Source organism: Cebus imitator, unplaced genomic scaffold (genome assembly GCF_001604975.1).
Source record: "Cebus imitator isolate Cc_AM_T3 unplaced genomic scaffold, Cebus_imitator-1.0 Scaffold499, whole genome shotgun sequence".
NCBI classification, from domain to species: domain Eukaryota; kingdom Metazoa; phylum Chordata; class Mammalia; order Primates; family Cebidae; genus Cebus; species Cebus imitator.
The window spans coordinates 695,626-709,602 of record NW_016107814.1 but is presented as its reverse complement, the minus strand read 5'-3'; the positions used below and the strand labels follow the sequence as shown (position 1 = coordinate 709,602).

Here is a 13,977-nt window from a genome sequence, read left to right as displayed (position 1 = left end):
TATAGTATACCTCTTTGGTAGTATCACAGCATGAAACACAGTGTACTATATATTTCATATATAACATATTTTTATTAATATTAACTAAATTATGCAAACTTGTCTTGATATTCTTATCTAGAGCAGCAATTTTATGATATAGTCTATTAAAACTTTAGTTTCTCAGGAAAAAACTCTGAGAAATACAAATTAAGAGAACTACCATTTGTGGGTGACTGATAATGTTGCATTATTTAGTCTTTTCATACATTATCATGTTTAAACATTAGTTAAACAAGAATCACTTAAAAATGTGAGTTCAGATCAGGCACAGTAGTTCATGCCTGTAATTCTAGCACTTCGAGAGGCCAAGACAGGCATATGGCTTGAAAAACCATGGCAAAATCCTATCTCTACAAAAAAGTAGCCAGCTGTGGTGGTGCATGCCTATAGTCCCATCTATTCAGGAGGCTGAGGTGGGAGGATCACTTGAGCCCAGGAGGTCAAGGCTGCAGTGAGCAGAGAGTGCAGCACAGCACTCTACCTGGATGACAGAGTGAGACCCTGTTTCAAAAAAAAAAAAAAATGTGGATTAGGCACCATGGCTCACACCTGTAATCCCAACACTTTGGGATGCCAAGGCAGGCTTATTGCTTGAGCCCAGGAGCTCAAGACCAGCCTGGACAAACCCTGTCTCTACTAAAAAAAAATAAATAAATAAATTAGCAGAGCATGGTGGTGTGCCCTGTAGTCCCAGCTACTTGGGAGACTGAAGCAGGGGGATTTCTTAAGCCTGGGAGTTTGAAGCTGCAGTAAACTCTGCAAATGACTGCCCTCTAGCCTGGGCAACAGAGTAAGACACTATCTCAAAAAAATAAAAGGGAATATGAGTTCCATAAAGATGAAACTGAGATGTCATTAGACCTATTTTCAGGTATTGCTTTATAAATAAAAATAGCACATATTTCTAAAAGAAACAGTACTACAGTATAATGCAAAAGAGACTGGAAGATAACGACTGGAAGGAAGGAAGAGAATTTCAATGTATTAAAACAGTCCATTACATTCACTTTGTAATTTCTAAATGCCAAGCAATGGGCTACACATTTACATATGGTTATCTTTATTCTAATCTTGTCCCGAGAACTTCCTTATTACACAAGTAAGTAGTATTAGTTGTCTGAACCTTAGATTTCTCACTTGTAAAGTAGAAATGATACTTAAATAGCCTATCTCGTATGCCTGTGGTGGGGCTTATGTAAGAAGACACATGCAAAATATGCAAAAGCATTGAAAATTATATTAAGCATGATGCAAATTCAGCTGCTAATATTATAATTAACAAAAACAATATCTGAAGCAATTATTTGAAAAGTGGTTAGAAGACTCTTCCAATATTTCATTAGAGGTATCCATTCTCATGGACTCACAGTATATCAGAACATAGTGTGCACGTGATTGTATCTAACTTTCTGCGAATCATTGCAGGCTAGCATGCATACATTAAGGAATTATCACCTCCAACAATACCAATAAGCTCTACTTTATCTCTGAATATTCTTGGAGTTCAATTATGAAGAAAAAAGTTTCAACATTTAATAACACTTTTATGACTTACCTGGGTTTCTTGCCAAATACACTCTCAATACCATGGTAAAAGAAGAATAAAATGCAATATAGCACGATAAACCTGAATTTCCTTGGGTTTTGTTCTCCATCTAAACTCACTTGATTTTACTAAAATGTCAAATAAATCTAAAGTGTTTACAATAAACATTACATCAAGGGTAACCTTTACTTAACTGACCGTAAAAAAAACTTTACTTCTAGAAAGGAAGTTCTCGTTCCAATAACTGTATCTTTTTCAAATAGAAAAGAAACAAGAACAAGATTTTGTACTAAGATTACAAAAGCAAAGTTAGTAAATGGAATAGTATGTGGCACTGGGCCCAGATACTTTCGTAGGCATAGACACTTGAGATATATTTACATGATGGCTCCAACGTATTTAAATTCAAGAATTACCCAACATGTGGCTAGCAAACTTTACCCAATGCTAAAAATATGCTGTGATAGTAAAACCAGGCTGCCTTCTCTACAAATTTCATTTTTCTAGTAGCATTTACACTAATTGTTTTAAAGCTTATACATTTAAAAAGTCAGTAATATTAGATTCTTACAAATATTACTTTTTAAATATCTATTACATTTTTCTCAGATAAAAGCAATCAAATTCAAATATTATTTTTTAATTTTAATGTATTGTTTTTCAGTAATCACTTCTTTACAATGGCCAAACTTTAAACACAAGACTCTAAGAATGAGTCATTTATTTCCCAGCAGATGAAATGTACTTATGGTTATGTGCATCTGACACCAGACATCCTCTATAACTCACAATCCCACATAACAACTGCGGATTTTTTTCCCCTGCAGATTTTCAACATAATTTTTGAAAATTTATTAAGTAATATAAAATGGAAACTTTTTATTTGCATTGTACTTTTGGGGATAAAAGATATAGAATTAATCATCACAAAATTTCCTAAAATAAAATTTACAGGTCCTATAATATGTATTATAATAACAGTTTACCAAATATAAAACCAAAATAAATCGCTGCCAATTTATAATAGTAATGTACTTTTTGGAATAATGAAAATGATCATTTCAATTGGTAGACATATGGGTCAAAGACTAAGGTGTTATAAATTCTTCAGAGAAAAGTCTTCAGCAAGAGCCTCTCCTAAAACATTAGCATTTGTGATGACTGATTCTCTTCAAAAAGTGAATTGCAGCTGAGTATAGTGGCTCATGCCTGTAATCACAACACTTTGGGAGGCCAAGTTAGGAGGATCACTTGAGGCCAGGAGTTAGAGACCAGCCTGGGCAACATAGAAATGAGTGAGACCTCATCTCTACAAAAAAAATTTGAAAATAAAATTAGTTAGGCATGGTAGTGCATGCCCGCAGTCCCAACCACTTGGCAAGCTCAAGTGAGAGGACCACTTGACCCCAGGAGGTTAAGGCTGCAGTAAGCTGTGACTGTGCCACCGTACTCAAGTCTGGGCAACAGGGTGAAAGTCTGTCTCAAAAAGAGAAAAAAGTGAATTGCTTGCCTTCCTGTAGATTTCAAAGAGTTCAGGACACTGATGAAAAATAAGTTGAAAGACTCACACTACCTGATTTTAAGACTTAGTAAAAGGTTAGAGTGATTAAATCAGTATAGTATTGAAAAAAAAAAAAGAATTAGATACATAAATAAACAGGACAGACAAGGAAGTCTAGAGACAGACTGCCAGAAACAGTGAACTGATTTTTGATAAAGGTGCAAGGGCAATTCAATAAAAAAACAGTTACTTCAATAAATGGTACTCTAATGGATATGAATATGAAAAAAAAAACTTACCTCAATCCATACCTCACACCTTTACAAAAACTAACTCAAGATTGATCATAGACCCAGATGTAAAACTTAAAACTATAAAACATATAGAAAAAATAGGAGAAAATCTTGGTGCCCATAATCTTAGGCAAAGAGTTCTTAGATGCAATGTCAAAAGTAGAATCCATAAGAGAAATTCATAAGTGAGTCTCATCAAAATTTGAAACATTTGCTTTGCAAAAGTACTGCTAAAAGAACAGTAGAAAATATTTACAAATCACATATGTGACAAGTGACTTAAACCTGAGATATGTAAATAATTCTCAAAATTTGACAGTAAGAAAACACACAAGCCAATTAAAAACTGAAAATATCTGAACAGATAATTCACCAAAAAAGATACACAAATAGCAAATAAACACATAAATAAATGCTTAATTTATTAGACAGTGGGGAAAATATAAATCAAAATCACAAAAACATGGCACTACACACCTATTATAATGGGCAAAATTCAAAAGAAAAAATGATGAAGCCATACATTGGCACAGGTGCAGAGCAACCTAAATCTCTTAAATTGCTAGCAAGAGTGCAAAATGGTATAGTCACTTTGAAAAACAATTTAATAGTTGCTTAAGTTACACTTACCATATAACCATATATACACTTACCATACAATCTAGAAATCAAACTCCTAAGTATTTACCCAAGAGAAACAAAAATGTGACCATACAAAAACCTTTTCATGTATGTTTAAAGCATCTTTACTCATAATTGCCAAAAGAATAAAAGCAATCCAAAGGCTCATCAGCATTTGGATAAAATTTTATAGCCATATAATGAGATATTATTCAGCAGTAAAAAGGAATGAACTGCTGACACATGCAACAATGTGACTGAATCTCAAATATATTTTGCTAAGTGAAAGTAACCAGACCCAAAAGGGTCTGTATGATTCCATTTATATGACATTCTGGAGAGGGCAAAACTATAGAGATAGACAAGTCTGTGGTTTCTAAATATGGCCAACTGTTTTTTCACAAAGGTACCAAGGCAATTCAGCTAGAAAAGTACTGGACAAATGATGTAGGAACAATAAATTAAGGGGGGAAAATGAAACTCTACCTAACATCACACACAAAAATTAATTTGAAAGGGATCACAAACTTCGACATAAAAGCTAAAACTATGAAACTTCTAGAAGAAACAAGAGATTATCTTCCCAACCTTGGAGTATAGAAAAGTCATTTCACATATATAAACAGCCAAAAGAGAAAAATATTTACAAGTTGGACTTCATCAAAATTTTAAAACTTATGATCATCAAAAGAAGCACTGAAAAGGAAAGCAAGAGATTGAGAGAAAATATTGTGATGCATATATATGACAAAGAATATGTATCCAGGATATATAAAGAACTCTTAGAAATCAACAGTTAAAACACAAATATTTCTATTTTTTACATGAGAAAATAGTAGAAGAGACACTGTACAAATGAAGATATACAAATAGCCAGTAAGTATATGAAAGGTACTCAGCATCATGAATCACCATAAAAATGCAATTTTAAACTACAATGAAACATCATTTTAAAACCACTATAATGACTACAATTTAAAAGACTGATAAAACCAAGCACCGCAGAGGATGTAGAACAATGGAAACTTACATATTTTGCTGGTGGGAATATAAAAGTGACACCAGTTTTTTTTTAAAAAATTTCTGACAGTTTCTTACGTTTCTTATGAACACACATATATCCCATGACCTGGCAACTGCACTTTAGTAGTTAACCAAGAGAAATAAAAACATATGTTGACAAAAGATTTCTATAATAATGTCTGCGGCAATTTTATTTACAATATCTAAAATGCAGAAACAATTCAAATATCCATCAACCCACAGCCCATCAAATAGTGGTGCTGTGATAAAATGGAATGCTACATGACCACAAAGAAGAATGAAGTGCTGATACACACAACAACATAAATGACATTATGTTCAGAACATTAATGTTGAGTGAAATTAGGTAACCACCAATGACTTCTGAATGATTCCACTTACAGGAAATTCAAGAACAGGTGAAAACTAATCTATGATGACAGACATCAGAACAATGTTTGCCTATGAGGCATAAAACTGACTGGAAGAGAGCATACGAGAACATTCTAGGTAATGAAGATGTTTGAAGTCTTAAATGGGGTAATGATCACATGCATGTTTACATTGATCAAAACATCAAATTGTAGTTACCACAATCTAGGAAGGGTGTGTTGGAGGAGGGAAGGGATGAAGAGAGGTAGGTTAACGGGTACAAACATACACTAAGATGGAAAGAATAAGGCCTACTGTTCAATAGCCCAGTAGGGTGACTATATTAACAACAATATGTTGTATATATCAAAATAGCAAGAATAGAACATTTGAAATGTTCCCAACACAAAGAAATGATAAATGTTCAAGGTGATAGACATCCTGCTCTAGCTTGAGCATTACACATTCTATGCATGTATCAAAGTATCACATGTACCCCATAAATATGTACATATATTACATATCAAATAAATACTTTTTTAAAACATCAAATTATACACTTAAGATCTGTGCACTTCACTGTATATCAAAGTTACCTCTACAAAATTAAAATAAATAGTTTAGGTCTTTTACTTCAATAGCAGAAAATGTAGAGCATATAATATTGTCTGCATTCAATGAAAAAATTACTACTTTTAGATGGTATATTTGTTGATTCATTCAAATTCATATAGAAAGGCATAAGTTCATAAAGGAGCTTTAAATTAGGGGATACAGAATGGCCTGATTTTATGCCCTCTGAAACCAGTTATTAGCAAATAAAACATAATCATAATAATTTTATTTATATATGTGTGTATATTTATATGGTTTGGTTATTTTTTAGTTAGACTTGCCAATATAAGCATGAATGGATCAAATAAAGAGGTTAAATAATCAACCATGGGAAGAATATACAATCTTCTGGTTCCTAAGTATCCTAACTTAGGAACAAAAGTGGCCTATCAATAAATTCAATGCCAAAAAAGTATACTCTATCATCCTGTTATTCCTGACTGGGTGAGGATGGTAGTTAATGATATAAATAATGTTGACAATAATTTGTATAGAAAATACATGGTTATGTTAACAATGCATAACTTCTACTCTCAGTCAAGATATAATACATAACACAACTCATAGTGAATTACTTTTGATACATGGCCTACAACTATAATGTTAGTTCTTATATAATGTCAGTAGGCATAAGAGATTTTAACCCCAAATAAATTTAAATGATAGTTCATATAGGAACCTCCACAAATGAAGTAAACCAGATAAAAGAATACCTACACTAAAACTGACAATATATTATCAAATACTTTGATCTTTCATTTTAAAAATAAATAAAGGAAATACAATTTTAGCATTTAATTAGCTGATCAATGCATTTGGGGATATTTTAATCAAAAACCCATATATTTCCAAACTTACATGAAAGACAATCCTTAATATAAACACACATACACACACACACATACGTGTGTGCATCTAAACATATGTATGTGCATCTAAACAAGTTCTATGATGTTAAGAAGCTTAAACTGATTTAGCATTGTTACTAGAAGAAAAATACTTCATATGGTTACACTGAGTAATCCATTTTTTAAAGCTCTTTGTAATGGTAGCATACCTGTGCCCTCTTCTGCACCTCCAGGAGGAGTTCAGAATACTGCAGCTCCAGTTCCTTCTTTTGTTTGTGCCAGCAGCTCTCTTGGGCTTTGATCTGTTCTGCCACTTTGGTAAAGGTGTCTTCCTGAGTCTGCTGAAGCTCTCTCATTGTGTCAGACTTGTTTTTACAGATATACTCTAAATGGCTTATCTATATGCGGAGATGCAACAGATAAGGAAATATGCTCACAAGCCATTTCTTTGTGTCATCTCCCCCAACGAAACAACCAAAATGTTCTAATATATTTTATTCCTTAAGATCATAAAAAAATTGTAACATAAAATGTGAATAAATTTTTTAAAAAAGAAAATAGCAGAGTAAATTGCCATACTTTAGCGGAAAATAGTGTCATTTTTATACTTAGATGGCAAATTTTTCATCTTCTCTTTCTAATGAAGTTACTTATTCTATAATTAATTTGATTGAGACTGAGAAAGATATTGTTACTTCTGAAATCAAGGCTCCAGCTATTCAAATACTTCAATGGGAAAGAAAGTAAATAAGATTTTAAAATCTGCAAACAGTTTACATGAAATGAAGCAGAACGTTGTAACCATTTTTCATTTCACATTCAAACACTGGAAAGAAAATGCTCATTTTCTAAAATGTATGACTATTAAGGATGTTTTGAAACAATAAAAACTAGTAAAAACATAATACCATCTCATAGAGTTAAACATATTCATTTTAATTACCCGTAATTTTCAAATCCATTATGTACACATGCACAACCATGAATAGCCTCTGTGATGCTCATAACTTATTTCCTTATTTCTCAGCCCTGCATCTCAGTGTCTATGGTTGTATTTGTCAATAGGACCAAGATAAAATGCTCAATAATAAAAAATATCACTCTGAAATTGGGTCAATACATTGTTTTATTACTTCAACAGAATTATTTTTTAACTTACAGGACAGTTTTTTCTTCTTGTCCCTTAAGAGCAAATGTCATTGTAACTAAGACCTGGAAACTAAACCACATAAACACAATTCTGACCAGTTCAATAGACCCAGGATAAGAACCAATGTCTTTAATGGTGGCATACGTTGATCTGCTAAGCCACTGCTATATTCTATAACCAAAAGCAGGTTTTTAAATACTTGTTGGAGACTGAATTCCCAGGCTTGTGAGATAGTAATGCTACCATAAAGGTCTACTATATTCTCCTACAAAATACACTTTTTACATTCTAAAGCATGGAATGAGTTTTGTAATATATAGTTTGTTGTATTTCAAGAAGCAAATCATAAGCATATAATTTAAAATGTTTAAGTGCTTTTAAAATAACACCTGATATTTCCTAAGCAAAGAATTTTAAGATCATGTTTTTGAGTAACTGTACCCTGTTTCTATTTTATGCTAACATAAAGAGTTGGTTTATTAATGTAAATGACTAAGTTCTTTGAATTGCTTCATCAGTAAGATTAATTTATTTTCTTTTAATTAGGTCCCTGTGGCTAATACTGGCTAGTAGTATTAGCATGTCCTGCACAGAAAGTGGAGCTTAGAGACTTCATACAGACTTCAGTCACATTTACATGCCCACAGCAATGGCATCAAACTGAGTTGTAGACAAGCCATAATTAATGGTATTGAATTATTAACATCCAAATTCTTTTTGAAATAAGATGAATGTCAGCCCCTCTTAATGATACTGTGATGTGGACAAATGTCACTGAATTTAATAGAGGTATCTGGTGCCTGAGGACAGTTACCTTCTCATTAGCCCTGTTGAGGTCTGCAATCAGGGCATCAACATTCTCCTGCAAGACTGCACAAAGCTCAGACCAAGAGAATTTATCCAGCATGCCTTCTGGTTGTTTTATGAGCACACAGCCTGCTACCAAGTGCTGATACAAGGTGTGAAGGAAGGTTAGCTTCTCCTGCAGGAAAAAAAACGAAAATTAATTCCTGAATATAAACAATGTAAGAAGTAAAATACATAATACAAACAGTGAAGAATTAATTTCGAAAACCTGAAAAGAAATTACAATACTCAAGTCTCAGAATATTTTAATGACTTTTTTTAATATTCAAAACTAAGCACCAGATAGAACATTTGGAATTGCTTACACTTGGTATTCAAAACCAAAATCTAAAGTCTAGAAGCCAGAAGACCAAGATTCATCCACAGTTCTGCTACTGATGAGGTTGTGATTTGAGTAAACACCTGTTCAGGCCTAAGTTTCCTTAGCTATCACACCAGGTGTCGGGACTGGACTCGTTTATAAGCCTATATAACTGTAACTCAATATAGTAATTCTATAATTTAATATTTACATTTGACAAAAACGGATACCACTTGTCAAAAAACGATACAGAAAAAAAGAGTGTTATTCTACTCTGATGAAGAAAAGTTATACCAATATCTATACTTTACATGGACACAGTTACTCAGCTTTCTTCTTCTTCCAGAGATTCCAGTTTACTTACTACTTATAGGAAAGCTATCCCAAGCCCCTTAGGCAAAGCAGATAGTGATATGAAAGATATGGAAGATGGGCTCATTTGTTTTCTCCACTTATAAGTTCATACAGTATTTGGGACACTGGGCATTTCTAGTTGTTTAAATATTATAAAGTAATAGCAAAAATGAATATAGCTGCTCAAGACATACTTTCAAAAATGTCCAATTAGAAATATGTTTTTTAAAAGTTCTTTAAAATTATATTACCACTTTGGTAATTAAACTATCCATTGCCAAAGGACTTAGAAACACTATGCTACAAAATTTGTATAGAGCAGATCACATTTGAACACATGAGGAGAGTTTACTTACTATAATATCAAATAGCTCTCTTTATAAGGTGTTTCATCTGTAAAGTCCCAAAACATGGAACTCAAAGACAAGGTAATTATGGAGCTGCAAAATGAATAGTTTATACAGATAAAATAAGTTTCCTCAAGATTTTTTAATATATCAAAAGGAAGAAAATTTTTAAAGGGGACAAATGTAAAAAGAAAAATTTACAAAGTCTGCTATAGATTTTTTAAAAACTGAATATAGCATATGCAAAAGTTTTATAAGTTATAGAGAATATTTTCTTACAAATATCAAAATGTATATCTTTAATTCACTATGTATACTACCTTACTTTTTTTCCAAAGGCAGTAATTTAAAAATGGAAATTTTTGAAAATGAGGTTACAACAACAAATATAAAAAATCAGATTTTTTTCACAAATATGCTGTGCCTTTTCATAAGCAGTTAATGATGACTTTTGCATTTTTTAACTAGGTCAAAATGTTTTAAAGTCTTACTAAATATAACTTAACAAATGCATAAAAATCTTCCTCCTGTATTTTGCCTAGTGATCACGTTCATCCTCAAGGAAGTTCATCCTCAAGGATAATTCCTTGTGTCGCTATTATGTACTTTTTGCTTGGGCTGTGATAAACCATGCATGATAATCATCCATTTGGCATGAAAAGAGAATCCAAAATCAATTCACACATGTTGAACCCAACCACAGTGCTGTAGACATGCTGACTTTACAATACAGTCAGGCTTCTAGTTTCCTTTACTTTAATCATTATCTGATGTGTAGAGCAATTCCAATCCCTTCATGTGGACACAATTTAAATCCCAGACTGTAAAAAGAGTGGAAAGAATGTTTCCTTTTTACTCTCTTGGCATTCATGTTCATATTTGTTGGAGTAATGAACTCAATATGCAGGATGACTTAGATAAACCAGTTCCACTAGCTAGCCTAGCTCTATAACCCATAGAGTAAAAAGAACTAGATGACAATTCCATTCACACAAGCTCACACAAAATAAGAAACTTGTGTCATAATATTTTTATAAGCCATTAATAAACAAAAATCGATAGGCAACTCTCCAGGGTATCTAAATGAAAAGTTTTGGTTTTATGGAATTTTTATTTTTCTAAATTTTTGTTAACCTCCCATAATTATACAGAGTAAGGAGGCTGTCTGTTAAAGCTGATATTATTACTGTTTTACAAATAAGGAAACTAGGCTAGGCATGGTGGCTCACACCTGTAATCGCAGCACCTTAGGAGGCCAAGGAAGGAGGATCACCTGAGGTCAGGAGTTTGAGACTAGCCTGGCCAACATGGTGAAACCCCATTTCTACTAAAAATACAAAAATTAGCCAGGCATGGTGGTAGGAACCTGTAATCCCAGCTACTTGGGAGGGTGAGGCAGGAGAATCACTTGAACTGGGAGGCAGGGGTTGCAATGAGGCCAGATGGCACCACTCCACTCTAGCCTGGGCAACAGAGTAAGACTTTGTCTCAAAAAAGAAAAAAAAATAAGGAAACTAAGATGTGGCAACACTAAGCTGTACAGCTTGCCCACAGCCACACTATTTATAAGCAGAAGTATCAGAATCCAAGTACAGGTCTATCTGATTACAAAATACTTATTCTTTCCACCATGTCAATCTACCAAGCTATTGAAATAAAAAATAATTTTGTCATTGGCAAACAGGCAAATCTTGAAAGGACTGTTAGGAGCATAGTTACTTGAGTTACAATGGTCTAAAAGTCCAAAAAGATCGTTGTACAAATGATCATCAAAAAGATTAATTGTGCAAGTTATAGTATTTCTCTCACAAAAGAGAATGACACAAGAGTAATGAAATAAGTGATTTTGCAGCTGTCATGAACATTTCAAAATACTCTTCTCAGAACAATTTTCTTAATTAAACACAGGTAAAAATAGTCACTTGATATATAACACTGAGATTAGAGAAAGGCCTTTCCTGACAGTCATTTAGTCTCAGGTAATACCTCAGCATCCTTATGAAAAGCCTGGGAAATCTTCTGCAGTTCACTTTCAGACTGGGCTGCTCGAGCCTTTTCTTTCTCCCAACAGTGTAGCACATTTTGTAGTTCCACTTTTAAAGTGCTTATTAAAGCCTCTCGGTCTGCACATTTAGTGCGTAAATGACTTAACTCTTTATTGACATCAGCCAGTTTATCCTGAAGTTCCTGTCATAGATACCAAATAAAGAGACCGTAGAAAGGCCAGTCAATAAGGGGTGATGGGACACTAGTATAAAATACATATTGAAAATTTTCAAAGCTTTAAAATGAAAGAATCACAAAGGAAAACAAGCATCTGCTTAAATTATTTTACTGAATGTATTTTCTAAATATAACTGAGCTCAAAAATTAGAATATTTGTTATGTTTGAACATTTACATAAAATGTTAATATAATGGCTTATTCCAAAAAGTTCTTTCAAGGAAGTTTCCTTTCAATCTATTTTTAAAAATAACATTGTAGTTCAAAACTTTTTTAAATTTTTTTTAAAATAAATATCTTACATTTAATATAAGAACATTTACTTTCCAATGACATTCCAAATATTTATAGAAATCCCAAATATGTAGCACAAAATTCTGCTGAACTATTTATTCCTTAAACCTAACAAATTCTATTGAAGTGTGTCCATGACAAACCCAACATGAAACAACACAAAAAAACTCCAGCAATACTGAGAAACTTCTGAGAGTCGACTCAGTATAATTTTGCAAAGATGTAGTACCTAAAACCAGCACAGAAACTAAAATAAACTATCGTCCTGGACCTTAGCCAGGTGTGGTCTCAGCCCATTAACAGACGTGATACACTGAAAACAATGGCTCCACCCTAAAAATGATGAAAACTGACTCCATGTACGGATGTGCTTATGTAAAATATGTTTAAGATGTACCTAAGGTTGGACATTTAATCTTAAATAATTATTTGAATCTCATAATGTATTATAATTAAATCTGCGAAACAAACTTTCCTTTAACCAAAATAATTTCCAATCAAGTTTTATTTTTTTAATGAAAAAACATTATTGTTACTCTTGATCAACAAGAAAAAATTAAAATTGTATCCAAACATAATTTAAAAAATAGAAATATATATTTTGGGGTACCTCAATATCTCTATATTAAAATATTCCCTAGATAACTATATTTGTTTCTTAATACAAAAGGTAAAAGTTATTCTAAATGATACCTTTATATTTTTAGTGTGAGAGTCTATCTTCTGTTTCGTAGAATCAAGCTCATTACATGCCTTTTCCTTAGCATCATTCATGCTGTTTAGCTGATGAGAGAAAATGTAAGTAACTTTTTTACATTTTTCAAGGATGGGTAACTCAAAAGCTAATCTCTAAGTGCTTTTAATGCAAAGACTTAAATACAAATTTTTCAATAGTAATTAACAGTCTTTTAAAAATTATTTCTTTTAGTTAAATGCTATATAGTTTCTGTCACAAGTTCACATGGCTAAAAAGAAAATAAAGCATTCAAACTTAAAATATCACTGATGTTACTGTATTTTTACTACACATCCAGATAAAAGATTTCATTCTTATGGTAAACAAATACAACTTTATTCTTAAAAATCCTACTGGACCAAAATGACAGAAGCAGTGGCATCTATACGGAAAGAAAAGAGAACAGAGCAGAAGACTGTTCTTTATATACATCATGAGGGTATTCACTGGTCTCTCACTCCATATGACAACTTCAGGGTCGGTCACATGCAGTCCTACTGGGAAGGCTTGTGGCAGGTCATCAGTTGGTCCTGCACCGCTTGTGATTTATTTTCTTTGACAGTTCATTCTTCTTTCTGTCAGACTGCTCCTTTTGCTTTCTTTGCAGCCACCCCCTTGGTCTCCCCACTGCTGTCTCTGGCACTGGTTCACAACAAAGCGCATTACTAAGCCAAAGCCTGCTGAGTCGACTTTTCAACTGTGCTGAGGATCATGTGACATTCATCCTCCCAAATAACAATTCGCTGTGGGTAATATGTTCCTAGTTACCCTGCAGCTTCCAGACCTAGGCCTCAGAAGAGTTTCATAAACTACTAACAATACAGGTTGTCTTGTCTCACAGGGA

At 33.0% G+C, this 13,977-nt stretch overlaps 1 protein-coding gene across 3 annotated transcripts in view; it reads right to left on the bottom strand.

The window, feature by feature from the left end:
* Positions 1–13,977, bottom strand: part of LOC108292674 (coiled-coil domain-containing protein 171) — a 239,272-nt gene that overhangs the window by 104,471 nt on the left and 120,824 nt on the right. For all 3 annotated transcript variants that reach the window (XM_037733204.1, XM_037733206.1, XM_017513686.2), the window contains 4 exons: positions 13,091–13,180; positions 11,867–12,067; positions 8,826–8,993; positions 7,071–7,259 (listed from right to left, as the gene is read on the bottom strand). In XM_037733204.1, the coding sequence (XP_037589132.1) occupies positions 7,071–7,259; positions 8,826–8,993; positions 11,867–12,067; positions 13,091–13,180 (648 nt within the window). The remainder of the gene's footprint in view (positions 1–7,070; positions 7,260–8,825; positions 8,994–11,866; positions 12,068–13,090; positions 13,181–13,977) is intronic.